Source organism: Ascochyta rabiei, chromosome 8 (genome assembly GCF_004011695.2).
Source record: "Ascochyta rabiei chromosome 8, complete sequence".
Classification (NCBI taxonomy): Eukaryota; Fungi; Ascomycota; class Dothideomycetes; order Pleosporales; family Didymellaceae; genus Ascochyta; species Ascochyta rabiei.
Window position 1 is genome coordinate 1,318,523 of NC_082412.1, and position 27,591 is coordinate 1,346,113.

Consider the following 27,591-nt stretch of genomic DNA (forward strand, 5'->3'; position numbering starts at 1 on the left):
GTGGAGCCACACTTGCCCAAGTGGTTTAAGTTCGAAGCATGTCTCCCTAATCAGACCCTGAGTTCGACGTTAATAGTTACTAGCTTCCAGATATTACGTCTAATAAGGTGTTAGCTTCTAATTTGACCAAGGAGTGCGAGGACGAATATTCATTCATTTTGATATATAATATCAATCAATCTGACTACTACTACCCCTCTCACATGCCCATTGATTTTCTGTCTGTCTTTGATTGGCGTTCCAACCACGACATGTATGCACTTGAAAGATCCCTAAATCCGTCCTTACCGAGCAACTTCTGAACCTCAGACCTCAACCACGTTGGGTCTTCACTTGCAAACCCTGATAGATTCATACCAGAAGAGAGTCGGAATTTTGTTCTAACCCAGTCCCGAGGCAGGTAACCTGCAATCTCAAAATCGATAACTCCAATACCTCCTGTCCTCGGCTTGTCTTCCACGATAATGTTGGTAGGCCCTAGATCGGCATGATAGAAAACCAGATCAGAACAATCCATACCTATCTCTTCACACGAATTTTTTATAGAGTTGAAATCATGGCATCCACGAGGCTGGAGGTAGTATTCTGGTATGTTTTGATCATCGACGCCACCAAAACCACGGACTTTCCATTGAGCCATTTCCTTGCAGACATCCGCGATAGCCGTAACATAGTGAAGTCGCCACCAAGTGTTCAGATATGGCCAAGCTTGGTCGAGAGTTCGACCTGGGAGCCTCTGGAGAAAGAGGTATACCCTGTCTCCGTCTACAGCCTGAGCTAGGATTTTGGGTGTATTGAAGCTTGGTTGCTGATCTTGAACAAACTTCAAGGTAGACGGTTCAGGCGTAACGCCGTCCTCAACATGTTTGACCTTGCAAAGCGCAATGCTACCAACAGCCCAGACCGCGGAGGCATCGCCAGCCTGGTGTACTAGTTGAATGTAAGGACTGTCATAATGTGCGGTCGCAGGAGGATGAGGGCTCGATAAGTTCTCTAATGTGTAGCTCGAATTGTCGCTTTCGTCGTTCCAAGTGGCTGTATCGGAACAATACGGTAGACGCCGCAGGACGAAGTTTCCAAGCAGCCAAGATTCCGAGTGAATTTGTGTCAAAGCTCTGCTGATGTGGTTGTCGCCCCATTTGCGTTCTACAGCCATACTCAGGGATCAAACAGATAGGATGAGATAGATTATTAAAGACCGAGGAATTTGAATGATCAACGGGTTACGTTAAACTGAAGATAAAGTAAGGCAAAGGAGATCTGCAAAGAGACAGAGACAGCGGAATGTGGTTGACGATATATATAGTCCAAAGCCGGTGCTACTACAATCACTGTACACCGGTTTGCTCCTTGCTGAGTGTGACGCTACTTCTCACTAGCAACTTCTTGGCAGGTGCCCCAGACTGAGCTCAAGCCATGACCTGGCCAATCGCGTCGAACCGCTTACCGGTACGGGTTGCGGTCTAACCCCCTGAACGCACCGAGGGGAATCGCCTGCGTTTCTGGAACAATAGCAGCGCTGGGCTTCTTTGCGTCACTGCAACAATACAGCCTCTGCTGATTTGCTTCACTAGTAATATTGGCAAGCTTTTTCTCAAGCAAGGCTTTCTCCTCGTATTTGCGCAGTGTGAAGAGGATAGGTTGAATATCATTGCCTTAACATCTATTAGCACAACACCGCACAGTAATAATTTTTATTCAAAGCTGAGTACAGCGGAACTCCTAACGGTGCCTTCGCCATGTAAAACTTAAAGGAGCTGATTGTAGAAGATGAGTGAGCACAGAAGACTGTGGCTGCACCTGCCCAGACTTAACGCTCACGCTCTACTATGCACGCGCCTTATGTCCAGCCTTTTTTCAGCTTTCCTGCTAAGAGTACAAACTTAATTTTGTCCTTTTGACTCCTTAAGCTCATCTCGAGCTGCACAGAGGATCTCCCTCATACCGAAGTACAGCTGTGGGCTGGGATCTCTCCATCTTTCACCATTGGGAAACACCTTCCTTCGGAGCCTGTTGACACAGGGGATTAAGGCTTGGTAGTACGGCGTGAAGTTTGTCCGCGCTATCTTAAGGAAGTCTCGTTCATCATCCACAACTCCCTTTTTCGAACCAGCTAGTTCTTCAGCGTCAAGATAGTTCCATTTGTCAAATCGCCGAACAATCCTTTCTTGCTCCCCGTTATAGTGTACGCAGATCCAAAAGAGCACCCAGAAAAAGGATTCAAGATCGTGCATGAACGAGTGCTGTTCGTCGTCTAAAAGCACCCCAATTGCCATAAAGGCTCGCGTGCCGGTCTTTCCACGCGCTCCAGAGACCTCCTCGCGATCCTCTCGGATTGCAAGGTCGAGATCGATAAGGAACGCAAGCCATGACGAATTGCCCTCGTCTTCATTCACCAGCAAATTGTTTGGGGAGATGTCGCGTTGGAGCATGCCCGCTCGCGTATGTAAGGACTCGTACCCTCTGATACACTGTTCAAATGCAGCAAGCAGACTAGCTGGGGAGCTTGCGTTGTAGATAGGTTTCCCATAGTCACGGACAATAACACGTCGATGAATGCGGTTCGCAATGGCAGGTTTTGTTGGAGAGCTCGAACAAGTGCGCTTGCTGGGCGGCGCTAGCGCGTTCGTGCAGCTTGAGGATCGCTTCTGCCCCGCGATGCTGCTGCTGCTTCCATCTCTTCGTGAAGCCCGGCGCCCAGTTGTGCTTGGCGGTAGCATCGGCTTCCTTGGCACATAGTTTTCTGCTTTTGTTATGTCTAGGCCTTTGCGTACATTCATGCGAATATCGTCTTCTTGACCATTGATTCGGACCGTTTCGTGATGGAAGTACCTTGCGACATTCACTACCTCCTTCTCAGTCGCCCAACGTAATAGTTCGCCCTCTTCATCCCGCTCCGGGTACTGCCAGGAATCTTTAACTACGAGCTGAGTATCAGGATCGTCTTCCTGGTGAACTCTCCAGCAGGTCGTTGCTCTACCAGCGACACAGTGTACCCTTTTTATCACTTCGTCGATGACAAGGCGCTCAGTAGAATTTTCCCGCTCGATCTCGATGTACCGCTTGTCCCCAGCTGTTATGATGGTCGGATCAAAGCCTAGCTGCTCCTCGTGCATCCAGAGAAATCCAAGCACTGTAGACACAAACTGCAGTCCATCCTTGTTGACGTCAAACTGCTTGGAGGCGATGCCCCCTAGTCGATCGAAGCTCCACAGCCGCATAAGCGATCCACACAGCGTAAAGCCAAGAACGAAGCGGCGGCTGTCTTAAGCAGCAAGCACCTCCCTCGCATATCGGCCAAGGTCAAACCATGCCTTAGACGCTTTGTCGGCTGATGGGTTGCTCTTAAGCTCTCCAGGTACAAGGATGCATGACCAATGATATCCGGAGTTGATGCCAGCATTCTCGTCGTCTATAAAGCCGATGTCCAGCTTGCAGTCGGCCGTAGAACCCTGTAGGGGTTGATGAGGTCTTGTCACAATTCGGCGTCGAACCCTAGGGTCCGTCCGATTCTCTCCTGCAAAGTCCGAGATTTTTTCTGTAAGTAGCGTAAACCAGCTTAATACATCCGGCTCCTTCGCTCCTTCGGGCCAATCCTGCCAGCCACTCTCCTCCTGGTAGAGCGGAGTGTCTCCCTTTCTACACTTATCAAGCACAGCCTGTGCTGCTGGTCCGATATCTGCAACCTCTCCGAAGAAGCCCGCAAAAAAACCAGGCACGCCAACGTACATAGGTCCCAGCTCCTCCTTCAAAATGTCGTCAAAGTATTTGCGGTATTCGGTTGAGTTCGCGAAGCTGCCTGTACTGCGCAGCCATGGCGTTTGTTGAATTGACGAAACGGCCCGGGGGGGCGGGGTAGATTCAGTGACAGCTTTGTAGACGTTCTCCCATATAACTTCATCAGGTTTGTTGTCAAGGATAGCATCAAGCAGAGGCCTGATACGTTCGACGTCGAACTCGGCAGAGCTAACAGCTGCGTTGAGTCTCAAAAGGTCATAGAAGAGAGCTTTGCTTCCGTTCCTAGAGCGCAGGAGCCGAGCGGCAGGGAGGGCTTGTAAGGTAGAGACAAGAGTAACTAATAAATCTTGTGTTTCTATGTTCGCGTTAGAACAATACAGCAACACTATCAGCCTACATTACCCTCAATCCCTAACCGATCCAACGCTGTTGTATCCTCGCATATCGAGTTTAATGAGCTTTGGAAGCTATCGAGCCCTTCACCAATTGGTTTAGACAGTATGATCTGCGATTGCGACTGTGTAGGCATCCTAAGAGAGGAGGATGGTTCACCAACGAGAGACCTTAGCAACGTTATACATTCAGTCGGTGTAAGGTCTGCTACAAAGGTAGGAGGAAACAAAGAGGATGTCCAACGTCAGAAGTGGTAGTTTGAGTGGACAGCGGCGAACGCGCGACACCGCGCACATTCAGAACATGGGCTCGGAACAACGTCGGCACTCCTCGTCGGCTCCAAGGATCCGCCGAACACCACGCTAAAATGCACGCGTGTATTATAGCGTTATGCATGCGCTAGTGCGAAGATGAACAGCGCTGAGGCTTCGTGCGCACACACACACACACACACACACACACACACACACACACACACACACTGCACAGCTGAACATCTAATTACCTGTTTTGAGCTCCAAGAGATGCTCTGCCCCAAGTCTTCCATGAGATGGGAACGAGCAAGCTGACGCACGGCTGGCCGACGTGCATGATATATGATGCACTTCTCTTACCAGGCTGGAAAGTCCTCTAGATTACCTTCTTGACAATTCTTCAAAGGTTGCCTTCTTTAAAATCCAAAGCGCAATGTCCCAAGCTTCTGCATCTGTTGTGACCACGAAAGTATGTGTGTACGTCCATGTCATGCTCAGACCTAACTATGACAGAGACAAAAGGCGCTCCTTACTATGAAAGGTTACTCGTCGAATTGGGACTGTACACGCTCAAACGAAGAGATCCAGGACAAGACAGAATTAGAGGAAGACGAGAGGTCTCCTAGCTGTCTTGATTCGCTTCGATCATATATCACAAAGTGTTTCACAGGCACCACGTCTGGTAACCCTGCTTTGCAGCTACCTGTACCCAGCAAGGACGTTGCAGAAAAGCACATGCCCTCCCAAGCTGCTTCAAAAATCGCAGTCCTCCGCCCAGATAGTACGTCGCTCTCGCTTGACTTAACTATGCTCGCAACGCCAGTAACCCTGCATGCTAATGTCGCATAGAGACTGGAAAGTACCCATGTGGTCAATGCAGTAAAACTTTCAGCTGCATAGATCCCTACATCTTCCACATACAAGAATGCCATAAGGCAGAAACGCCATCTGATCTCCTGGTGTCGCACTACAGATCGAACAACCCGGAGGTAAAGACAGTAGATCGAACATCCACACCGAGGGTTGATACCGCCAATCTTCACTCGCTTACGACTCTGCCACATACTGTTGCTTCTTCTGTTGCATCCGATAAGACGCTTGTGAAAGCATTGCATCCAGGCTGCTTTGATCAAATCGCAGCGTGCAAACAGACCTCGCAAACGATAGAGGTTGCAGATGCAATCCTCAACAACAGCATCGACGCAGTCCTATCCATTGAGTTTTGTTTTGCGACTAGCAAAGGTGTTCGCAGCTGCAGAGTGCTTGTTCTTACCCAGTCTGACACAGTCAGGCTTCTGCAAGTTGTAAGCCTCAGTGCGCTCCTTGTACATAAGCGTATTGTAAGGCAGATGCGATATATCCTAGGCGATCATGCTTACGAACAGGCACTGTTGATGCAACAGAGGCGCATCTTCTTGCCGTGTCCTGTTTACTCAGGCTCCCCAACTGAAGAGATACTAGGCAAATCTGAGATTGGAGAATTAGTAAAAGACAAGGAGGTCTTACTTGAGCAGTGCTCTCCGCTTCTTCAGTCGTACGCTCACTTAATTTTGAATCTGTAGATCAATATTTAATGCATTGAAGTTTTCATTACAATCTTAATATGATACAGCGCTAGACTTTTGACATGCCCGTCATGTGTGAGAAAATCCACAGCATGCGATACCGCTAATGCTTCGACACTGTTCCCTCTATTAACTTTCTACTATTAGATTTGTCATGTAAGAAGTCTTCCTTCTTAGCTTTAGTATACTCGTAGTCGCTCCATACACTGAAGGGTGCGGTTAATCTAGACTACATATCCAGGCTGCAATGCCAAAAATGAAGAACAGATGGCCCGGCACAAGTTATCCAAGGATATACAGTAGTGCATGTGCAAGCTACAAGCAGCACCCACTAGGGCAGCGAGTTCCACAAGTCGCAAAATCAGGTATTTGCCCTAAGAAAGTAACGAAATTGGCTGCGTAATGTGCTAAAATAGGGGTTCAGTAGTGACAGTCACGCCACACGCTTTACTGTCTTACCTTATAAGCTCAGCTTTTAATTAAGAGCGTTCAGGAAGAATAGTAGAACTTAATCAAGTCAGGACTTATTCAACTCCGTTATACACTTTCTTAACTCTATATAGAGGTTTCCCAACAGACAGTTCTACTCTTCCCTTCTTAACACAAATGAAAATAGAAAGCACGATGGCATACAACGGTGGAAGCAGATTTCCAATCGTTCACGTTGGAAACGTCTGCAATCAGCAGCCCTCCGCTTCCACCTCGCCAGGTTTCTATACATCAACGGTTATTGAACCCAACAGGATTACAGAATCAAGCTCTAGTCATAATCTGTTGACAGTAAACCAGCCTGGACCTGAAATAGGACTAGTCTTGCTTTTTGGAGAAAACCACCGCTACAATCCCTACAAATACATGGTAAGGTAGATTAACAGCCTTTAATGTGCTTCGCTAAAATTATCTAGGAGGCCATTGTTCAGGAATGCGAAGCCTTATTTCAATCAAGTGACGCGGTAATAACTACCCAAGTTATCAGAACAGTCCTTGTAAGTAGAAATGAAGTTCTGTGTGCATAAGCTAATTAGTTTGAGGCTGCTGTAGTTCGAGGACGCCCCAACGGTATATCTACCAAGGAATGTTTCCACTTCGTTTATCAAGTAACACTTCGTGATAATGCCAACGTTACATCGTTGAACACGACGTTCATATCTGGTTTCGCAAACCACCTATATGAAAACCGGGTGGACATATTTGCTCAAGGCTCAGGACCAGCGAAAGTCTTCGAGGGGCTCCTCACTTATACCCTCAAACGCCGCAATCCTAGACCTCATATGAACACTGCATCGACGACAATTCCAGTCCTCGTCAACGGTCTTGTAAGCGCGGAATATTGGAACCTCCAAAAACGTGCAAGCATAATCATAATCGAGTCGCAAAAGCATGGTAATCTGAAGCGTATCCATGCTGAGACCACAGAAGACAACGAGCTATATTATACAACGAAGCGAGTTTTTAGGGGAAGCCATGAGGCAACTTGCACTCCTGAGATTCCGAGCTATGAGGCCAAGGATGGATGTTATCTATACCCTGAATCGGATCCCACAACATTCACTGAGCACCTTCACGAGTATACTGGCAATCTTTGGACAATATCGCGTTAGAGTAATGACGCTCTTGCTAACAGTAAACTGTTCGCCTAACGCTCTAAAGAAACCTTGTTAGTACAGCCTCAAAGTTAATGTTAGGCTTGTCAAACTACTGTATCCAGATTCAGGGTTTTGTTGGAACGTATCACGGTATGTTAGATGTAGGAACGTACTTCCAAAGGCATGGGATTTATTCTTACAGTTTCTGCACTGCCAATCCAGACTGTAGTTCTAAAGTCATTTTTTTGATATTTGTTGTCATTAGAAGTGAGTCCCTTAATGGTATACAACTGCGGGCTCTGATTCTATCAGCCTAGAATAAAGAGGAAGAAAATTTATTGAGTGGCCTCTAACTGTATGCTTACTAGACACACGTTGTGCATGTTTATCTGCTTGTGACTTAGTAAGGATTATGAGGGCACGCCTTGAGCTCTTTATATTTTAATATATATTTAGCTGCTTTAGCTTCTACACAGTTTATACTTGGTTATTTTGTCTAAGTGCATTCTTTAGGGATGCATGTAGGTCCTGATTCTCCTGCGGGAGACGTTTTGGGATGTTTTGCAGAACCTCCGCGTGCTGAGGTCCGAGACTTTCCATTGCCAGCGTTGCCCTCTCAAGATCTGTGATATCCCAGTGTTCTTTGTGGTAAACATGCTCAAGGACTACTTTTGCCGTCTCACTTTTGTGAGATTTATGCTGACTAGGCAGAATGTGTTCGTCTTCGCAGCCAGTCTCTACTACCGGCTTCGCATGGCTTTTGCAACAGCGTTGTAGAACAGGAAGAAGGGATCGAGGGTGTAACAAAGAAATAGTCTGCTAGCTGTATAAGATAGTGCTTGAGTGCTGAGAAGATACAACTTACCAGAGGGAGATATTGGGAGATATCCGATGTGGGATTATCCCAAATATCGATGCTAGCTGTTATCACTGCTAACATGTTGACAGTCGCATAGGCAGAATAGATCATTTGCTTTGGCCATACACGTAGACTACCTGCACTATCGTTCAAGCTACTTCTGATAGCCATATAGATGTAGGCAAGCATGTTGAGAACAAGTACTGCCAGTATGGTGTATGAACTAACGCTGTTAGTTGTCTTGTGACGGTTCGAATCAGAGCAGTTAGAACCTTACTTCACGAAGTAGACTACTATGATCCCAATAAGGATTCCAATCGTCACAGAAAGAGGACACCAGAGATATTTCGATGATTTCGAAGACTTTGAGTGGAGCCAGTGGTGCGCGTATGTCTGATTTGATTTAGCTGGACAGCATTCCACTTACACTGTTTTTCGCGTGCTTACCATGTCAAGGAGTAAGAAAATGAGTAGCGTGAGAAGGTGATATTGGAGTGCGTTCCTGTAGAGCCCCTTGACTGCGAGCGTAATAGCTATCGAGCAAGGGAATATAGGTAGGCAGTACGCCAGTATGGCGAGTACAAGTATAAGGGTTTGCCTTAACCATAGAAGTTCGAGTTCCATAACAGCTGCTATGGCGTTTGGAAGTCGAAAGAGGCCGATGAGTGATGAGCCTACAATAACGAATATCAGCCGCGGGTCCATGGTTACTGGTCTATCCACGAGCTGCGGGGACGGTTCCGCTTCTTATTCATTCTCGTTGTTGTGCACGTGTGTGTGATGGATCAGTATTGCATTGGATGGACGGGAGCTGTGTTGCCGTTGCCCGACTAGCTCGTTTGCTCTCAGCACATAAAGCCGGTGCTCGGCCCTCCCCTGGCCAACAATTTGGCAACCTCCCCTACAGAGCCAACGATTTGGCGACTTCCCTTCCAAAGCCAAAGATTTGGCGACCTCCCTTTCAAGGCCAACAATCTGGTAACTCTTCCCCCTGAACCACGAATCTGGCAGCTTCCGAAGTCGATAGACTGTCACGACCCACCAATACAAGTCCGGAACCCCAAGCCACTGAAAGCGAGCCACTTTCAGTTCTAAGGAGCCGAGTACGCTTCCCCGTCAAGATATTCCAAATTAGGTACCGAGATTCCATATCTTGGTGTTAGGATTGTGCCATTCGCTATTAGCCGTCTCGACTAGCCAGTATGTCAGATAATGCGATCATGTCACTCTCCCAGGCGATTGAAGTCATCATTTCATCGGAAACCTTGTCAAAGGATCAATGTGCTGCATTAGAAGCGAAGATCACATCAATCTCCGATGCCAACGTGCAGATTGTTGTCGACATGACGCGAACTGCTCATGAAGAGTTGGTACCTCTGCTTTCCAATACAAACGAGTCCACCTTGTACAGATCGATCGAGCTGTCCTTGGCAGGATGGGAGATTGCATGGCAGTATAGGCTGGACAAATCATACCTCAGCAAAATCTCTCGATCCCAGAGAGAGTACCGCAAGTATTCAGAAAGTGCGTTCGATGTCCGACAGCTGTCTGAGAAAGAAAGAGACCTGCTCTTTGTGTTAGCATACGCCCAAGTCAAGCCATTAGATCATTGTACATACTTGAGAGTGTACCAACAATGCTTGGCATTCGCAGAAACAGGCAGATTAGTCCGGATAAGAACTCAGTATTATATGAGGAAAAGCACAATTCTAGCGCCAGCCTTCCTGTTATTAGAACCCGAGAAGAAGAGAAACAGCAAGAAGAGGAAAAGAGAACAGCCAGACAGTAAGTAAAGATCGAATACGGAGAGAACTGCGTAATAACTGTAATGTTAGATGGTGATAAGCAAGCTACGCATAAACGACGGGTTGACCAAGCACCACTAAGGCAATCTGATTCTCGAACAGCCTGCAGCTTTGAGCTTACGGCTGCGCTTTCGCTACCAGATACGGGAATGTACCACAATACGCCACTCATCGACAGCGTCCACAACGCTGGAGAATTGCACGACCAGACGATGTACACTGAAACCAATCCTGAGATGTTTCTGAACTATGATCTTTTCGATACAGACCCCCAAGCCATTGATGATCCATGGGGTTACTCCTTCTTCTGCCAGGCGAATACTATGAGCACAACCCGCCCAGATGTAACCTTGACCGGAAGTGGACCTGAATGGACGTAAAGGAGGCTGTGTTCTTCTAGAGCGCTCCCGTCTATTGAGACTTGGGGAATGTCAATCAGATCGACGGGTATGAGAGTATATGAAAAGGGGCCGCTGAAGACGGTCACACCGCGTTGCAGGACAGCACCAAAGGCGTGTGCAAAAGGTTTCTAAGGAATTTTTAGGTAATTTAAAATACTGCGTGTGTTGACTCCTTACGTTGTATAGTTGTTTCACGTATGTTAAAAGCTCCGTTTGTCGGTCAACGTTGAACGTTGCTGATGAATGCTGGATTGGGACGCGAACAGCATATTCTCGTAATTTGTCATCGCGCAAGCCTAATACCAATTCCTTGAGTTCTGGGGGTTGTTCCACCTTATCTACTTGCGCAATAGGAAAAGACTGCATTGTGTGAACAAGGAAAGAGTGCTTGTGGCCGTAATATTTGGTCTCGCGTGTTGCGACGTGGCCGGAGCGCCTTCGTGGTCTGAGCTTCAACTGAGCTACGTGGCGAACGCTAACGGATTGGCAGATGAATCACGTGCTCTCGTAAGTGTTGTCGTGCTTTGGACGACGAAGCAGATAAATAGAAGAAATTGTATTAACTATGATTATGACTGTGGAGGTCTATCTTGATCGTATACCAGCGGCAGTCTGAAGCGCAGTCTTGCACTCTGCTGATGCGACGAACGGTTCTAAAAGTTGAGGTTGTGTCGGCATGGTATGTGTAGCGGGCTGGGCGAGTAGGCCATTATGGGAAGAGATTTTGACATTCGGCTGACTTAGCAAGCTGTTTGAATCTGAGCTACTTCCAAGTTTGGTAGTATGTGCGTATAGGCGCTTAGTGAATGTTCCGGAACCAGATCCAGGGTACCGATCGCTGGCTGTATAACTTGGGAAGTTGGGACCAGGAGCTGCATCAGAGACCTGGAGTGCTGGACGTTTCCTTGAGTAGAGTACATCGCTGTGTAGTGTAGCGTCGTTGAAGCTACGTTTCAGAATAGGACTATCCTGCTGTCGGTTGATGATCTGACTCGCGAGATCCTGGATAGTGCAAAATTCCACATCTATGAGACAACTAATGAGAGTCTGGGTTGGCCAAAATCTAGCCCCCATAGAATACCTGGATGTGCGGCGATCCAGGATATGTGTAAGAAGTCCTTTGAACAACTTTGCTGGTCCCGATGTTCTAGCAAATATGTCTACCCGGTTCTCATAAAGGTGCGTAGCAAAAGCGGAAGTGTACGTGGTGTTCAGCGCATTAAAGTCGACATCGGAATTAATACCGAGTATTACTTTTCGAATGAACTGGAGGCCTTCGTTTGTGGATTTGCCTTCGCGGCGGCCTCGAACTTTGGCGGCCTGCGATCTATTAGAATACGCACATACCACTCTATTGTCATAACTTACAAGGACTGTTATTATGATGTTAATGGCCAGTAATCTGTCGGTCGCTAGAAAAAAGGCCTCGCATTCCATAATAATTAACTCCTCCAACAAAGTTAGCGAGTACAATAGAGGTTCTTAATCTAGCTTACCATATAGCGATAACAGTTGTAGTAGTATTTCACACCGAAAAGCGAGGCGATTGCTTCTTCAGGGTTAAGCTCGTTTTCCATGGACGAGTCCATCTCAGTGTTCAGTCCCGAAGAAGTACTTCCTGTGGGTTGAAAGATTGGCGACGGGCTAACTTCTGGGAAGGTAGAAGTGGAGGACATTGACTGTTGGTCGAAGGCGTTTTCGGTATTGGCAGCCACAGGATTAATAGCTGTTGTATTCAGGAAACTGCTGCTTATGGGCATTTCCCTATCGCTGAAGCTGACACAAGCAGGAAGCTGCGCTGACCAAGTTGATGGAAGCATGGTAGCCTTAACTGGCCTCTATTGGTAGAAGATTTAAGTGATGCAGGAGCTGAGCTTGATGCGACAGATCCAAAATTTATAGCGTGAAAGCCACTTCTTAGCACCTGCTTGAGCACGTTACCTTGCCAATCTTTTGGCTTACAAGGAGGACAGCCAACTTTTTGGCTCGAAGTGAGGGGGGCAGCCAAATTTTTGGCTCCCAGGAGGGCCAGCCAAGTTTCTACCTTCGCTGTAATTCATCACTAGATCTTAACGCAGGCCTCTGCTTCTGCCCCTTTTCTTGAGCTTAATGTGCACACGCAGCTTAAGTTAATTTTGGTGCTCTTATATGTAAGAATGCTACTGTAGATGTTATCTTAAATCCTATGCTTAGCTCTAAAATTGTTATGCTCTTGCAGCTAGGCACATAATTTGCATTTTAATTGCTTAGACTCTCTGTGGAAGTATATGCAGGGTTCTAATAAAACCAATGTTAACAGTAAAAAAAGGCTATGTTACAACTGTACTTAGTGCCTATTACTACAGTAAAGACGGGCAGCAACATGCAGAGCTACATTTTCCTATAGATTAAAGATATTACAAAACCTCAATTGCAACACAATCCTGCCTAGACTCTAGTTCTGCAATGCTAATCCAGTCTGTATCTTGCCGGTGATACTTCCCATACTCCTCATTATTGAATGTAAAGCCTTTAAATATATGTTCCTCCTGGCTCTGCTCCCCTTCTTTAGCTAGCATAACATTAACAAGCGGTGGCCTCCCAGTCCAGAAGCTTGGTCCTCCAAAGCACCGGAATATAAATTGGATAGGGACTCTGCTACTGCGTCTGCAGCCAGAAGATTCCAGATTCCTCAGCGGGAGTTCAGTAAGACTTAAGAGGAAGATAGGCGTAAGGTTTTGGAGCTGTGTAATTGAGCCATTAATCCCCCGGATGTTCTGTGCGCCTAGAGATCTTATTTTTCTCTCTGGGTCTCTCCAATAACAATACTTTGTTTGTATCTCTTGTTTGCTACAAGAGAACAAATAAGAAAAGTCCTTGCCTAGGATCTCAGGTACGTCTTGCCTGCTTATAGCTAGCGTAAGCGGTTCAAATTAAGATTCCCTGCGAAGGCTTGAGTAAAGAAGTTCTTCTTTGTATTGGAGGTCTCCGTAACAGTCAAAAGCAGCTAGCACCAAGTAAGACTGTGCTTTGTCTTTTGTAGCACTGCCTAGAACATCTAGATCAGCGCCAAACAGCACGATGCTTGCGTCTTTTGCGCTGTTACTCTCTAGCCAATCTGCGCTCTTAAACACAGCATTCCACACTCTATCATAAGCAAAGCATTCAAATTTAAAAACACTTGCTGCATATACAGCTGACGAGGGAAGCAGGTATGCGGTAATCATGTCCCACAGCTCCTGGGGAAGACGTGGTTGGGCAGATAGCATATTTGTGCGTGCAATTGTTTAGGTTGAGTCTGTGTGACGCGAGGGGAAGCGGCGACAACAACTGCAGTGCAGCAGAATTTAGAAATTCAGCGTCCGTATATGCTGTGGAACCTGCAATTGTACCTGCAATTGTAAGCTAAGGTGTGCAAAGAAGGTATGAATAAATACTCTAGACAAGGAAGTGGAATCAAAAGCTCTGCTCTTAAACCCTAACAGAGTTCAAGTTTACGCTGTAAGATTAATAAAGTCGCAGCGTGAAGTCGCGTCCGGTAATTGCGCAAGAGTTCAGTGTGCTACTAACAGAGCTGTTGCAGGTTGGTTATTGCACAACGCCTTGTTAGTTGCTGGTTGCTGGTTGCTTATACCTTAGGAAAAAGACGCACTCCTTCGTACAGGAAACAGTAGGGGTCAACCGGAGATCGGGGAGATCGGTATCACTAACAGCCGGAGCCGCCGGCGGATACTAGAGTTTCCGCGCCACTAGTGTGCTGCAAATTTATGCTCTTTGTTATCTGTTTTAAGCAGCACCAACACCGGATACAGTAGAATTAAGGACTTTTGTGGTGAGCGGCCAGGAGACAACAAGGCTTCCCGTTCGCTCAGCCCTATTTAAGCAACGTACCGGCGGATTAGTAGTTAGGTGGGTGACCACTAGCGAATACCCGCTGTTGTATGTTTTTTTCTCTCTCTATTTTTTGGCCATGTAAGGGAAGGAATAGAGAGGAGAAATCTACTTCTCGCAGCGTTGTACCATCTACGATACGCGTTGTACTATCTACGATACACAGAGCGAGCAGCCCAGAATGCAACAACGCACGGTTTCTACTGTCGGTGTGCCCACCATCTTTGGTTCATCGGCTTGTGGGGAGCACGTTTCTTGGTCGAAAACATTGCTTTTTTCACAAAGCATAGGGAGCTTGCGCTGGGCAAAGGTGATGTTGAACATTGCGCGCGACTGCAGATGGGGTTGGCGAGATCTAGCGCGGTCGTTTCTAACATATCTAAAGAAACTTCTTTCTAATCCATCTAAAGAAACTTCTTTCCAACCTATCTAAAGAAACATCCTTTCTTCCCTGATGATGTTTGTTGCTGAGAATCCAACAAGAAAGCTATACTCGCCATGTGAAAAATCCCAATCCTCCTTCTGCTCGGACCAAATCCTCAAATCATCCATCAGCACTTGCAGCAAAACATCCGTGCTTTGGCCTGCCACGAGGTGAACTTTGACAAATGCTTTGAGCAGCTTGGGGGGTTCGTTAGCCGCCTCCGGATACGAAACATAGAGTTGAACGACCTCAGACGCACGCACGGCTCCCGTGTTTGTCAACGTTGTGGAGCAGACGACGTGCGCAGGGCCAGCTGTGGCAGTGGAGTTTGCGAGTTGCACGGTCAGACGGCCCAGTTCGAACGTCGAGTAGGTGAGTCCGTGCCCGAATGCAAACAGCGGATCGACGCTGTGCTCGTCGTACCACCGGTAGCCAACGTTCAGTCCTTCCTCGTAGGGTACGTGTAGATCTGACGTGATTTGGATGGCGTCGTCCAGTGTCTTGGGGAATGTCACTGGCAGTTTGCCGCTGGGGCTGATGTCGCCGAACAGCAGTCTTTCAAGCGCCAGCCCGATTTGCTGGCCTCCGTACCAGGACTGCATCACGGCATCCACTTGGTCGATCCAGGGCATGAGAATGGCCGAATTGGTGTTGAGAATCACAACCGTCTTCTTTGAGCACTTGGCGATTCGAGATATGACTGCGTCCTGGTCGCCAGGAAGAGAAAGGCCAATGTTGCTGTCAGCGCCCTCAGAGTGCCTGTCGGACGCGAAGACAATGCTGAGATCAGCCTTCTCTGCAAGTGAAATTGATTCTTCGTCCCTTGCTTCATTGCCTACATCGACTCCCAGTGTGATCCCATATGCGCCAGTCGACAGAGAGTAGCCCATGGAATAGTTCAGGGACAGGGACACTTCGTCTCCTGCTCTCAAATCCGCGATTCCTTGAATGGTGTTCCCAAAGTTTGCTTTGGACATGTTCGCGGTGACTGTTCCATTGACGTAGAGTATGGCATCTCCTTGGCCGGCCAGGGAGAAATGATGCATTCCGCTTGTATTGGCTCTGAAGATGCCTTCATAGACACAGGAAAATACTTGGGGCCATGACTCCCAAAGCTCCTCAGGAAAGAAGGCCGCGGTGATGTTGGGTACGAAATCGGTTTGGTTGATAGGTCCGGAGAAGTCTGTGGTGGTGTAGTACGTCACATTCAGGCCATCGTTGACAAACATGCTGGAAGGTACCGTCGGGAACTCCCCCGTGCCGGGATAGGCATCCGCATAATTGACTGTCATGTTGCCTTCTTTGCTAGCTCGCCGCTTCAGCGCATCCAAAGGCGACTGCACTACCATTGTCGTATCGATCACAAAACCTCCATGGTTCTCTGTAACTTGGCTTTGGTTGGTTGCATCTACGCCGAATACGGCGACGTGATTGTATCTCTGCGGCGAGAGAGGTAGCGTATGATCGTCATTCTTCAGAAGAACGGATCCGTCCTCGGCCATCTTTTGAGCCAGATCAAGATGTGCTTGAGTTCTTGCCACGGAATCTGCATCTCCGGCCAGTGGATTGTCAACCATTCCAAGCTTGAACATATATCGCCACACTCTTGCAACCATATCGTCAACGCGCGAGGCTGGTATTGTTCCGTTGTCGACGGCTTCGATCAGAAGGTCTCCGTAGTAGGCTGGGAATCCGTACGAACTCTCCAGCGAACCTCCGGGCATGCTGATATCTAGACCAGCCATGACTGCACCGACAGTACTGCGCGTGGAAAAATACCAATCAGCGACAACGAAGCCGCGAAACCCCCACTCTTGTCTCAATGTGGTGTTGAGGAGCCAGTCATTTTCGCAAGCGAAAAACCCATTCAGCATGTTGTAGGAGCACATGATAGAAGCGGCATCTGCCTCCTGGATAGATGCCTTGAAAGCGGGCAAGTAGAGCTCATGGAGCACTCGCTTGTCGATGTGAACGTCAACGGCATCCCAATCGGGCCCCACCCCGAAACGATTTGTGTCCTGATTGTACCCAGCAAGATGCTTAGGACAGGCTAGAGCTCCTTGACTCTGGACGCCCATGACACCCGCTACAGCCATGCGGGAAGTCAACCACGGGTCCTCTGAGAAAGTCTCCGCTGCGCGGGCCCACAGTGGCGACCGGAGGATGTTGATAGTGGGTGACAAAACGACATTGCGACCTTTCGCCATGTGTTCCCGGGCCAATGCTTGGCCGTAAGCATATTCGAGAGAGGTATTCCACGAAGCAGCGGCAGCAATTGGGGCTGGGAAGGCGGTCACATTATTCAAGCTGTTTCCAACCCCCGCAGGGCCATCTCCCATGCAGATGGAGGGTACTCCAAGTGTCTCATTACCGGAAATGTGCCCTATGCATGGGTTGACGCCAGTTCCGTTATCATCGAGCTCAGTATCGCCTTGCACCATGGCATATTTCTGAGTGCTGTTCAGCTGGTCCAAGAACAGCTGAAGTCGCTGTTCGTTCGGCAGGGTTCGATCAAGCCATGGTCGATCTGCCAAAGTCTGCGATGATGCATGTGCCTGCGTCAAGGTGTAGAGCAAGCCTGTCCAGATGGAGGCGGAAAAGAGCATCTCGGAAGAAGACCACCTAGGTATCGTCTTTGGGGTGGATGTGGCAAACTTGCAGATCGTCAGAGATAACTCATCACTATATAGCTCAGGTACAGCTTGACTGTGCACAGATGTTAGCTTGGTCGCTCCACAGGTTTTCCCCAAAGATGTGGTGGGAGGCCGATGGAAATGCCAAGATGCCGGTATCAAGCCGTTAGTTCCTCCGACCACGGAATCGTTTATCTAGAGTTGCCGGTGCGCATTTCAATCGATCAACGGGTGACGAGATACATTGCTTCAGTCATACTGGCCATCACGCTGGACAATGAGCGAAGTCGTGGAGAACTGCAGTCGACCTTTCATCAATACAAGTGACTGCTACTTTCAATGAGAGTGGAAGCCCCACATTGACATTACGGACAATGTCTTGACTCTAAAGTCTATGCCGGAGTACTGATAAGGTCGTCGGGTTGCATTTCCAAGGCACCAGTCTATCTCTGGCATTAGCGCATACCTAGCTCTGGCAGTGACTTTGAACGCCGGCCCGACCACCACAACCAAGTATCTAGATTTGATGGCTTTGTATCTTCGGAAGCGGCGAAGGAGGCAGCGCTACCAGATTCATCTTTGATTGTTACCCAAAGCATGCGCTGCAGAGAGCGTGTCGAAAAATGTTATGGATGACCATAGCCCTCTTGCCGAAAAAGTCTGATCTTGATTCAACTGGTCCCATGCACGGCAGTAGATGTCTCTCATACCTCTATGTGTACTTAAGCGCCAGCATTGTTCTGCTCTTGATTGTAGCCTTGACCTTAGTCTTCATAGACCATGGGATGGAAGCAGTAAGGGCCCAAACATCGTGTCAAACCTGCAGAAGACTTTTTTCAACACAGGACGTTAAACTTATCAATCAATCAATCAATCAAGACTTTTTCCAACACAAAGGTCATGATGTTGGACGAAGTAGGTATAATTGATTACGCCAAAGGTCCTGCATCTTGCCTAGCTGGGTATAGAAGCCATTGTTGGCCGCAAGCTATCAATGTCTGATCGTGTCAGGGCCCGCGGAGGCCATATCGAAGGGAAGATCTCGCTGGGAGTTATTATCGTTCGAACGTGCGCGTAGTAATGGAGAGGGGTGGCAAGCAAAACGAGCTGCTGCCCGTGACAAACATGACAAGTTGGAAGGAGGAGAGGGCCCTGAGCAATAACAGGTAGACGGAGCAATGATAAGCGAATTCAACCATGGTATTGATATCGTGTGCGATTTTGGCTTTGCTAGAGATGGGAACAATTGCAACACGGGCATTCAGCTCGGTAACAAAAATACACCCTGACCAATGTTGAATCCAGCGTTAGCAAACATGTGGACCCAGGCTTCGTCGTTTATAAAGCCCATATCGAAGGCTGATGCTTCTTCCGATGCAAAATCAATGGTGCCCCGATCATCGCAGGCTGAAGTGGCATCAGGTCTTTGCATATCTTGCGCATAAGTGGGCGAATAGCGGGGGGCCGCAAGGTCAACGGGTGCGGCAGTCGCGGCGGGTGCGGTGGGTATGTGCGAGCGTGATGTGCGACGTGCCTTGATTGCTTCGTATTCAATCAGAGCATTGCGTAAGAACGCTGCTTGCAATGAGCAGCTCGTGCCGGCCGGTGCTCGAAGTGTGGCAAATATTTCTGCTGTATTGCGAATGCTGTCCAAGGCTGGTAGTTCCATTTCGATCCGGATGTATGCTGGTGCTGAGAGTAAGAGCTAGCTCGGGTTAGCGCATCGGCTCCATAGCAATGACAAGCAGCAGGCACCTTGATAAGAAATACCGTTGCGTAAGCGATCATGACATGGACGGAGTCTTGCGCAAAGTACACCAGCTGAGATGCCGAAGGTTCAGATACGAGCTTGAGCATATCCAGTGCGCTCGAGCAGCTGTTCCAAATTGCCTCTGTATCGACGGAAGTCACGATATCCCTCAGTCTAACCGATGCGCGCAGCGAGAAAGTAAACAAGAGCAGTCGTGCGTAGCTGCCGTAGAATGGGATTAAAAAAGCATGACAATCCTCGCCCTGATCAGAAACTGTCTCGGTCCATCTCTTTTGCCAATCAATGATCTGTCGGTCAAGCAAACGCAGCAAAGATCGATACTGCGAGGGTTCGTGGCGTTGATTTTGAGCATATTGTGTCGTCACCATCTCGAAATGGGTGGAAGTGATAAGGCGGAGCGAAACGAATGCGCAAAGCAACCGGTCGTTGGCCACTTCAAGAGCGTGTAAATGCCACTTACTCACTGATTCCAGATAGCTGCTCCTTTCGATCATCCAAGGTTTGCCGGTCTGCAGACTTATGCTGTTCACAGGTCACTATCCTTTTACAAGGCCAATGACTTCCATTCCCTACCTTCGATCATAGACAAACAATACCAGCCAGGTTCTCTCTATGTTCCTGAAATGCATCGCTTGACGGTCAGACGTATTCTCCGGGGCTCTCATTCCATCATTTCCAAGATGTTGCCAACCAAGCTCGATGGCCATCCTAATAGCATAACCTACAGATAACCATGCGCGGTTATCGTGGGGATCCTTCCAATATGTTAGGATAAGTATTGCTTGTACGGTCTCCGGTGACTTCGAACCACAGCGAAAACTCTCCAGGAAGAGCCCTTCAGCATGAGAAAGTAAAGACTTATGTAGCGAGGGGTGCAATAACTTAGCAGCTACCGCCAGGACAGCGGCCAAGAGGAACGATGACGTCTCCCGGACGTACCGGAAGGTATGTAGGGAAGGGTCTAGTTGACTGATAAAAGGATTAAGGTGCTTCATGAACCCATCGAACAGCGAGGTAGCAACATGAAAGTTGACCAGGCCTTTGTCGATAAGGTCATCGTCTGAGATGCCCTGTATCCTTTGTTCAGCCGCATGTTCGTGTTCGGTACTTAGCACGTTTTGCAAAGAGAAGTCTCCTCTTGTAGCCTGCCGACTAAGGATATCAGAAGGTCGAAAGCCGTCGTTTTGCGTCCAGAACTCTTGACCTGAACGTCGCGTTGACTGGGGTCGAGTACGTGGTCTAGAAGTTGGCCTTCGAGCGCCGCGTGCATCTGTCAAGGCATCCGCATCACCCGCTACAGCAATGTCATGCTCAACATGTTGAGCTAATAAGTTTGATGTCTCTGAGGGTTTAGTAACTGCCTCACCGTTCGCTGATGTCGTTGCAGCGTTTTCTTGGCCCCTTGAACTGTGGTTCTGCAATCTACAACACACGTCAGCCATTCTATGATCTGGAGGAAGCAGGTTTGACCAACTTGAAGCCGCGCTTTCGACCGCGCCGATGTCCAAGGAAATCACACTGCAATGACTTCCGCGTACATCTAACACACCGCGTGTCTTGCGCCGTCTTGTGGCACTTCATCTTAACCTTGCGACATTGCAGGCAAGCATGTGATCTTGAAGCAAATCAGTCACAGTGAAACTGGATAGTCGACCTGAGGGGAACTCACACGGCTTTCGAAGGTCGGGGACCAGGTATGTCATCAGCCTCCATAACCTCGAATGTATGTATCAGGTGTCATGTGCAGTCTCTGAGATGCTTTAGGTTCGATGGTAAGGTGTCTTATCAGTGCTGTTTTTACACGCTAACCGCTTTGAGGTCCTGCCCTTCTGACACATAACAGCTTTTTGCACGCAGCCGCCATAGGAAACACCAGCAGCCATCACGTTCTCCAACTCAATCATTCTCCTCCAATCCTGGTGGTACATGCCGCCATTGTGGGGAAGTGTGTCAAAATGTCGCCGGCGAGTTTGGTATGAGGCTTTTGCCATGATATGAACATGTCGGAACCTTTGACCCCGCACGAGTATCTCCAACGGGATATAGCACAATCTACAAGTGACCAACCGGTCTCCTTCAGTTAAGCTGTTGTGATCTTGGCCCACTTCTCTATCGGTCCTGCAGATCGCCGGTGTTCTACTGGGGACTGAGACGCCGGCCACGTGGCACGTGGGCTCTTCGCTCAACAACCTTTATTTCACAGTAGAAGGGTAAAGCAGCCAAGCAAGTTGGCATCAAACCTACATCACACATCGAGATAATACGCACTTAACAGCATGGCCTTCATACCACTTTCGAAAGCCAAGACGGCACACGTCAACATGATGACAGACACCATCATAGCAAACCTTCCGGCGGACGCGCTTCGAAGCGTGATCAGAGTCATCTTGACAACGGAGCCATCAGTCACAAGAATTTTCGAGGAACAAACGCGAGTCTACCTCAGAAAAACCTCCAATCAGCCCATTGGTCCGCTGTTCCAATCGACGGCCGAAGGGATTGCCTCGACATCGAACTTCACAGGAGCCCAGCAGCGCCTACGCTCCGCCATAGGATGTGGGCTAGTTCTCGAGAGCTTCCAAATACTCAACAAGATTGTAGATGAAATTGTCAACCTGGACGACGGACACACTGTGCCCCGGTCGACTAGAATTGACTGCTGTCTTGCCTCTGTTGACGGCGATATCGTGCAGGCATTGACTGCGCTCCAAAAGCGCTTGTTGTCCGATAGTGGCAGTAGGGATCTCAATGAAGAGGAGAGGCCAGTGATAGACTCTCTCTTCAGTTCATTGCTACGGTGTCGCCAAAGATGGCTTGCCTCCGCGCAGGACTTCCCCTTCGAACGAAGCACTGCAGTCTTTACGACTATGCTTGGTCACGAGAGTGGTACACAGACAATGACGTATCAGAAAGGTTTCCGTCAAGGCCAGGTCACCGGACGGAAGACATCAACCACCTTGGAGACTTTCAGAATCGGCGACATCGAGCTCCCTAAACTGTTCGCGGGTCTCTGGCAGTTATCAAGTCCATCATGGGGCACTGCGTCTCAGACACAGATGTTCGAGCAATTCGTCGAATACATTGAAGGCGGCTTCGTTGCGTTCGACATGGCCGACCATTACGGCGACGCTGAGGTTATCTTTGGTCGGCTGCGATCCTCACTGTCTAACCCCAATGCCGTCTTCGGTGCCACAAAGTACTGCGTATTTCAAAAGATCACCGTGACGCCTGCAAATATTCGCGCCAATGTCACGGAGCGGTGCCAGCGTATGAGCACCGACAAGGTCGATCTTCTGCAATTCCATTGGCAAGATTACAATGACCACCAGTACATCGAGGCGCTGCGGCTTCTGCAGCAGGACGAACGAGTTCAAAATCTGGGGCTCTGCAACTTTGACACAGCGCGGCTCCAAGAAGTCATAGACAACGGCATCGCTGTTGTTACCAACCAAGTTCAATTCTCCCTTATCGATGCAAGACCACGATTTAAGATGGGCGAGGTCTGTGCGCGGCACAATGTGAAACTCCTCACATATGGCACTCTTTGTGGAGGCTTTCTTGCTGAGAAGTGGCTCGGCAAACCTGAGCCACAGCTGTTTGGTCCTGACTCGACACCTTCGCAAAGGAAGTACTTCGAGATGATTCAGACATGGGGCGATTGGGATCTGTTTCAGATCTTGTTGCAGATTTTGAAGGCTATAGCGAACAAGCACAATGTCTGCATCTCGAACGTCGCTACAAGGTGGGTTCTCGACTTCCCGTATGTGGGTGCAGTCATCATTGGCGCGCGTATGGGTGTTAGTGAGCATACAGAAGAAAATCTCAAGACGTACGGATGGAGACTTGACGAGGAAGACCAGAGGAGCATTGGAGAAGTCCTTGAGAAGAGCAGAAGGGAAGAGGTGTTTAAAGTCATGGGCGATTGCGGCAGTGAGTATCGGTAATGGACTAACGAAGCAGGATTGTTGGCTTTCTTGACTGGCTTGCAAGTTCGGGAGCTCTTTTCGAGCTTTTCCAGGATGGCTGGCAAACTTGAGTGAACGATTTTTTGGTGTTGAGAAATGTTATCCCAACCATTATCAGACCCGCCCGTGCGCTTCCTCTTATTGTGCTCGCTCTCTAACTATGACCTTTCCTTGCACCCTACCACACAACAATCGTCGTATGCCCATATCGCTGCATTTACCTCCTATACGGACGCTTTTCTTATGTTTCGAATTGCCCGCAATGGCCACACGCTCACGAGTTCCTACCTCTATTGCCACAGTTGATGTTACCGCCAAACATAGGCGCCTATCTCTGCCATCATCTCGGCGCCCATGGTCGGATTGCGAAGCCCCAGCTACCGCGAGCCAGGCTACGGAGCCCCTACATTGTTTCGAGCCGCATTCTCTTGGAGTCGCATCCAAAGGCAGAGATTGCTATGCTATTGAGGGTAGCGTGGCGGGTGTAGCAACTACAACATATGCCTGAGATAACGATGGATATGATGGTAAGGACCATGATACTTTTGATAACACTAATTGGCACGGCCTGATGCGATGTATCAAGCCTCTAGCAAAGCAGCAGTGCGTTAAATACTGAATATTTCGACATTGCCATCGTGTTGTTGAGCGTAACAACTTGTCTACGAACACATACAAGCGAGACAGCTTCAACCCTGCCAAAGCTCCTGAAGACTAGTCCCATGTTAATTTATGCGCTGAGCAGAGCAACTTGAACAGATGTACCGACTGTACATCTCGGTCTAAGCTCTTGCTCGTTGTTCCGAAACTCAAGAGTTCCCTTCCAGGCCGACTACCGTGGTATCCCCATGGCTGAAAGTCCGCAACCCAATTCGTATTATCTTGAGCTGAGATTTACAATTTGGATCCGGACATGCGATCAATGCATCCGTGGACATCCAATCATGTGCGTGAGTTGGTCGCTGCTTGGAGGCTAGCAGAGGCAGTACTGCCGCTACATTGGAAGTTCATCAGCCCTAGCATTGTGCAGCATCTGTGTATACGACTCACCTAAGCTGTAGAAACTCATACCCTGACCGTCAGGAAGATGCAGCATCTCACCTTGCACAGTAAAGTAGTCCCCATTTTTGGCTCCGCACAAGATGCGCTCGCCCGGCGGGCAAATCACCTCCACCCGCAAGTCGTACAATTGGAACGAGTCGTCCTTCTCTGATGGCATTTTTGTTGACTTTGACAATTGAATGTTTTGAAAAGGATGGCACGCTTATCTCGTGTCCTTTTGCACTCAATTGTCCCAATGACTCGCTCGAAGTGCGTGGTGGGTCTACCGGCGTTCTAGCAGGGCCGGTGTCACCGGCATCCTATGACACTCCAGCTTATCGCCGTTCCTAGGCCCCCTGCACCCATCAGACTGGGGAAACCCGCTATCAGTGACTAACGCAGGAATCACGCGTAGCATGCCGAACTGACAAGCGATATAAGCATCCTGTTTCGGCTAAATCATTCACCTGAAGTAAAGGCTGGTCTTCTTACATCAAGCGGAACATTCATCATACCCACTCTTATTGCAATCCGGGCTTTGCTATCCACAATGCCCATTGCACGCTCCCATTCTGAGAGTGTCATTATGGATTTTTCAAAGAAGGATGCTACGCGACTCGCCCAAACCTCTGCGTCAAACTCGGACATCGAAGACGGAGTCATCGCCACGACTTATGAGGTCAAACGCGACCTTGGGCGTCGCCATATCAATATGATTGCGATAGCTGGAATGATTGTAGGTCAAATATCCTCCAAATTTGGCTCACCAGTTCCTATGCTCACGCACACAAACTCTAGGGTACGGGACTATTCTTGGCATCCGGTCAGGCAATCGCTACTGCCGGACCAGTCGGCGCTCTCCTCGCATACCTATGCATGGGCTTGATCGCTTGCGGTGTCGCTCTGTCTGCAGGAGAGATGTCGGCTTTCATGCCCGTTACCGGAGGTTTCGTTCGCCATGCCACAAGATTCGTGCAGCCTGCACTCGGCATCGCCACAGGATGGAACTTCTGGTACACCATGGCAATTACAGCGCCAGCTGAGCTCGCCGCTGCGGCAACTTTGATCAACTTCTGGAACGACAGCATTAACCCTGCCATCTGGTACTCGGTTTTCATCGTTATTATTGTGGTTATTAATTTCTGCGGCGTGAGGGTTTATGGCGAGGTGAGTCCTGACGCAAACTCCTCTTAGCTTCCTTTCTCATGAACCTTAGACCGAAGTCTTTTTTGCAGCTCTCAAGATCCTTCTTATTTTAGGTCTCATTATTGCCGGCCTAGTAGTTGACCTTGGAGGGTCTCCTAGTGGAGACCGAATCGGCTTTCGATACTGGAAGAACCCCGGTCCTTTCAAGGAATACATCGTTCCAGGTAACACTGGCAAATTTCTTGGATTTTGGAGCTCCTTGATCTCTGCGGCTTACAGCTACGCCAATATCCAGGTGGTCGCCATAGCTGGCGCCGAGACAAAAAACCCAAGAGTCATCATCCCAAACGCAATACGTATGACTTTCTGGCGGGTACTCATCTTCTATGTCGTCAGCATCCTTATTGTTGGCATGCTTGTATCGTCGGACGACCCGAACCTTGGTATCTCTACTGGTGATGCTCAGCAGAGTCCTTTCGTCATCGCATTTCAGCGCGCTGGTATCAATGTCTTGCCTTCGATCATCAACGCCATAGTATGCACTTCAGCCTTCAGCTGTGGCTCTGCATGCGTCTTCCTTGCATCACGTACCCTGTACGGTCTAGCAGAAGATGGACAAGCTCCTCGAGTCCTGCTTCGCACCAACAGGTTTGGAACACCATACTTGGCAATAGGAGCTTCGCTCATCTTCATGCCACTTGTATATCTTAGTCTGGGAAGCAACTCTTCGGTAGTATTTGGGTGGTTCGTCAACATCACAACCATCGCTGGACTTATTGGGTGGCTTGTCATCGAGATCACTTACCTTCGGTTCTATTACGCCTTGAAGGTCCAAGGTATCAGCCGAGATCGTAAGTCCACCAACTGACCGTAAATTGTCTTCTCTGCCGAATTTAATGCTAATCTGACCAGGTCTCGCATACAAGAGCCCCTTGCAACCATATCTCGCCTGGGTCACCGGAGGTGCGCTCGCCGTTGTCATCTTGTTCTCAGGATACAGCGTCTTCTTCCCAGGTCGATGGAGCGTAGGCACCTTTCTCACGTATTACATCGATATTGCCATCTTCGCCTTTCTGTGGGGTGCTGGCTTTTGCTACGCGAGGTCTGGAATTATTGCTCTGCAAGACGTTGACTTGTCAGAGATCGCTGATATTGACCATGAGAAGGCAGAGATCTTGAACTCGGCGGAAGGAGACCTCTCGTGGTGGAGGAAGTGGATCGTCTAGCTTCCGAAGAAGGTTCCGAATACTTGCAATCAAAAAATTCATGTTGTTCAGAAATGTCAACTACGGTGTTGTGTGAGTGCTCAACAAAGCAAGCTTGAATCCCAAGTACTCAGATACTCCCAGACACGTAGCCGCGGCTCGTTTACAGTAATGACCGCTATTTCAAGCTTAGTACAGTTTGTGATCATCACACCATATCGACATCGTTACTGCTCAGATCAGACCTTGCACAAACCTTACCTTTCAAGCTGCTTTGTCCATGTTACTACTTTCTTCAATGCACACTCTCGATGCCGATAACCAGCAACTCCTCCAGGCGCACGATCCCCACGCACGTAGTCCATCTTCGACGGCACATGTTGGAGGTTTCTGGTTTGTGATGTCTGTTGACGTCACTTTCCCTAAGCTGGTGGAGGCTCTGTCGACCGTAGATTCGAAGCTTGTTGTCTTGGACCTTCTGGTCAGCATCGCATCGATTTCCCACGATAAACATGACACGATCCCTTGAATAATAGCGAAAGCGGCCGTAGTACTGCAGGAACAGTCCTTGCGATTGCGATCGTGTTTCACTCCTCCATCTCACTGCTCATCTTCCCTACAGATCGTAGAAAAGCCCAATGCAGTTTGCCTCATGATGCGGCTTAGGGATAACATAATTACCATTACTCGTTCGCGTATTGCTTGCGAGTATATGCCTTACTGAATTTTCTTCTTCTTTTGTAGTAACAGGTATCTTCTCGATCTCCGGTGCATAATTTGATAGCACCGCTCGTGTGCTTAACAAGCGCTACTAAGCTTCTTTTCTTATTCAACTAACCTCTATATACACACTATACTCGTACCTTATCTATTAAAAACTAGCGACTCTCCATGTAATACTGTCGTTATAAAGAATTTCTATAGCCTAAGTCTTT

The 27,591-nt window shown here is 48.5% G+C and overlaps 11 protein-coding genes across 11 annotated transcripts, besides 3 other annotated features; 3 read left to right on the plus strand and 8 right to left on the minus strand.

The window, feature by feature from the left end:
• Window positions 1-199: 199 nt before the first annotated feature.
• Window positions 200-1,156, minus strand: EKO05_0005361 (uncharacterized protein; the record flags this gene model as incomplete). The annotated part of the gene is made up of 1 exon (XM_038945976.1): window positions 200-1,156. One exon carries the CDS (start codon window positions 1,154-1,156, stop codon window positions 200-202), a length of 957 nt encoding a protein of 318 aa, XP_038798381.1.
• Window positions 1,157-1,883: 727 nt separating this feature from the next.
• Window positions 1,884-3,221, minus strand: EKO05_0005362 (uncharacterized protein; the record flags this gene model as incomplete). Its single annotated transcript, XM_059636586.1, has 1 exon — window positions 1,884-3,221. The coding sequence occupies one exon, from the start codon at window positions 3,219-3,221 to the stop codon at window positions 1,884-1,886; it is 1,338 nt and encodes a 445-aa protein (XP_059492569.1).
• Window positions 3,222-3,266: 45 nt separating this feature from the next.
• On the minus strand, window positions 3,267-4,267 carry EKO05_0005363 (uncharacterized protein; the record flags this gene model as incomplete). The annotated part of the gene is made up of 2 exons (XM_038940024.2): window positions 3,267-4,093; window positions 4,141-4,267. 2 exons carry the CDS (start codon window positions 4,265-4,267, stop codon window positions 3,267-3,269), a joined length of 954 nt encoding a protein of 317 aa, XP_038798382.2.
• A 299-nt stretch (window positions 4,268-4,566) lies between these two features.
• Window positions 4,567-4,613: a tandem repeat.
• Window positions 4,614-4,818: 205 nt separating this feature from the next.
• EKO05_0005364 (uncharacterized protein) lies at window positions 4,819-5,947 on the plus strand (the record flags this gene model as incomplete). Its single annotated transcript, XM_038940040.2, has 3 exons — window positions 4,819-4,854; window positions 4,899-5,166; window positions 5,235-5,947. The coding sequence occupies 3 exons, from the start codon at window positions 4,819-4,821 to the stop codon at window positions 5,945-5,947; spliced, it is 1,017 nt and encodes a 338-aa protein (XP_038798383.2).
• Window positions 5,948-10,495: 4,548 nt separating this feature from the next.
• Window positions 10,496-10,967, minus strand: EKO05_0005365 (uncharacterized protein; the record flags this gene model as incomplete). The annotated part of the gene is made up of 2 exons (XM_059636587.1): window positions 10,496-10,729; window positions 10,779-10,967. 2 exons carry the CDS (start codon window positions 10,965-10,967, stop codon window positions 10,496-10,498), a joined length of 423 nt encoding a protein of 140 aa, XP_059492570.1.
• A 219-nt stretch (window positions 10,968-11,186) lies between these two features.
• EKO05_0005366 (uncharacterized protein) lies at window positions 11,187-11,675 on the minus strand (the record flags this gene model as incomplete). The annotated part of the gene is made up of 1 exon (XM_038940232.2): window positions 11,187-11,675. One exon carries the CDS (start codon window positions 11,673-11,675, stop codon window positions 11,187-11,189), a length of 489 nt encoding a protein of 162 aa, XP_038798385.2.
• A 3,225-nt stretch (window positions 11,676-14,900) lies between these two features.
• On the minus strand, window positions 14,901-17,501 carry EKO05_0005367 (uncharacterized protein; the record flags this gene model as incomplete). Its single annotated transcript, XM_038945977.1, has 1 exon — window positions 14,901-17,501. The coding sequence occupies one exon, from the start codon at window positions 17,499-17,501 to the stop codon at window positions 14,901-14,903; it is 2,601 nt and encodes an 866-aa protein (XP_038798386.1).
• Window positions 17,502-18,367: 866 nt separating this feature from the next.
• Window positions 18,368-18,402: a mobile genetic element.
• Window positions 18,386-18,406: a tandem repeat.
• Window positions 18,407-18,789: 383 nt separating this feature from the next.
• Window positions 18,790-21,012, minus strand: EKO05_0005368 (uncharacterized protein; the record flags this gene model as incomplete). Its single annotated transcript, XM_059636588.1, has 5 exons — window positions 18,790-19,233; window positions 19,284-19,821; window positions 19,873-20,721; window positions 20,774-20,914; window positions 20,969-21,012. The coding sequence occupies 5 exons, from the start codon at window positions 21,010-21,012 to the stop codon at window positions 18,790-18,792; spliced, it is 2,016 nt and encodes a 671-aa protein (XP_059492571.1).
• Window positions 21,013-21,575: 563 nt separating this feature from the next.
• Window positions 21,576-23,243, plus strand: EKO05_0005369 (uncharacterized protein; the record flags this gene model as incomplete). The annotated part of the gene is made up of 1 exon (XM_038945978.1): window positions 21,576-23,243. The coding sequence occupies one exon, from the start codon at window positions 21,576-21,578 to the stop codon at window positions 23,241-23,243; it is 1,668 nt and encodes a 555-aa protein (XP_038798388.1).
• An 830-nt stretch (window positions 23,244-24,073) lies between these two features.
• On the minus strand, window positions 24,074-24,483 carry EKO05_0005370 (uncharacterized protein; the record flags this gene model as incomplete). The annotated part of the gene is made up of 2 exons (XM_059636589.1): window positions 24,074-24,258; window positions 24,315-24,483. 2 exons carry the CDS (start codon window positions 24,481-24,483, stop codon window positions 24,074-24,076), a joined length of 354 nt encoding a protein of 117 aa, XP_059492572.1.
• Window positions 24,484-24,855: 372 nt separating this feature from the next.
• Window positions 24,856-26,677, plus strand: EKO05_0005371 (uncharacterized protein; the record flags this gene model as incomplete). Its single annotated transcript, XM_038940042.1, has 4 exons — window positions 24,856-25,041; window positions 25,104-25,472; window positions 25,522-26,302; window positions 26,364-26,677. 4 exons carry the CDS (start codon window positions 24,856-24,858, stop codon window positions 26,675-26,677), a joined length of 1,650 nt encoding a protein of 549 aa, XP_038798389.1.
• Window positions 26,678-27,591: the final 914 nt, after the last annotated feature.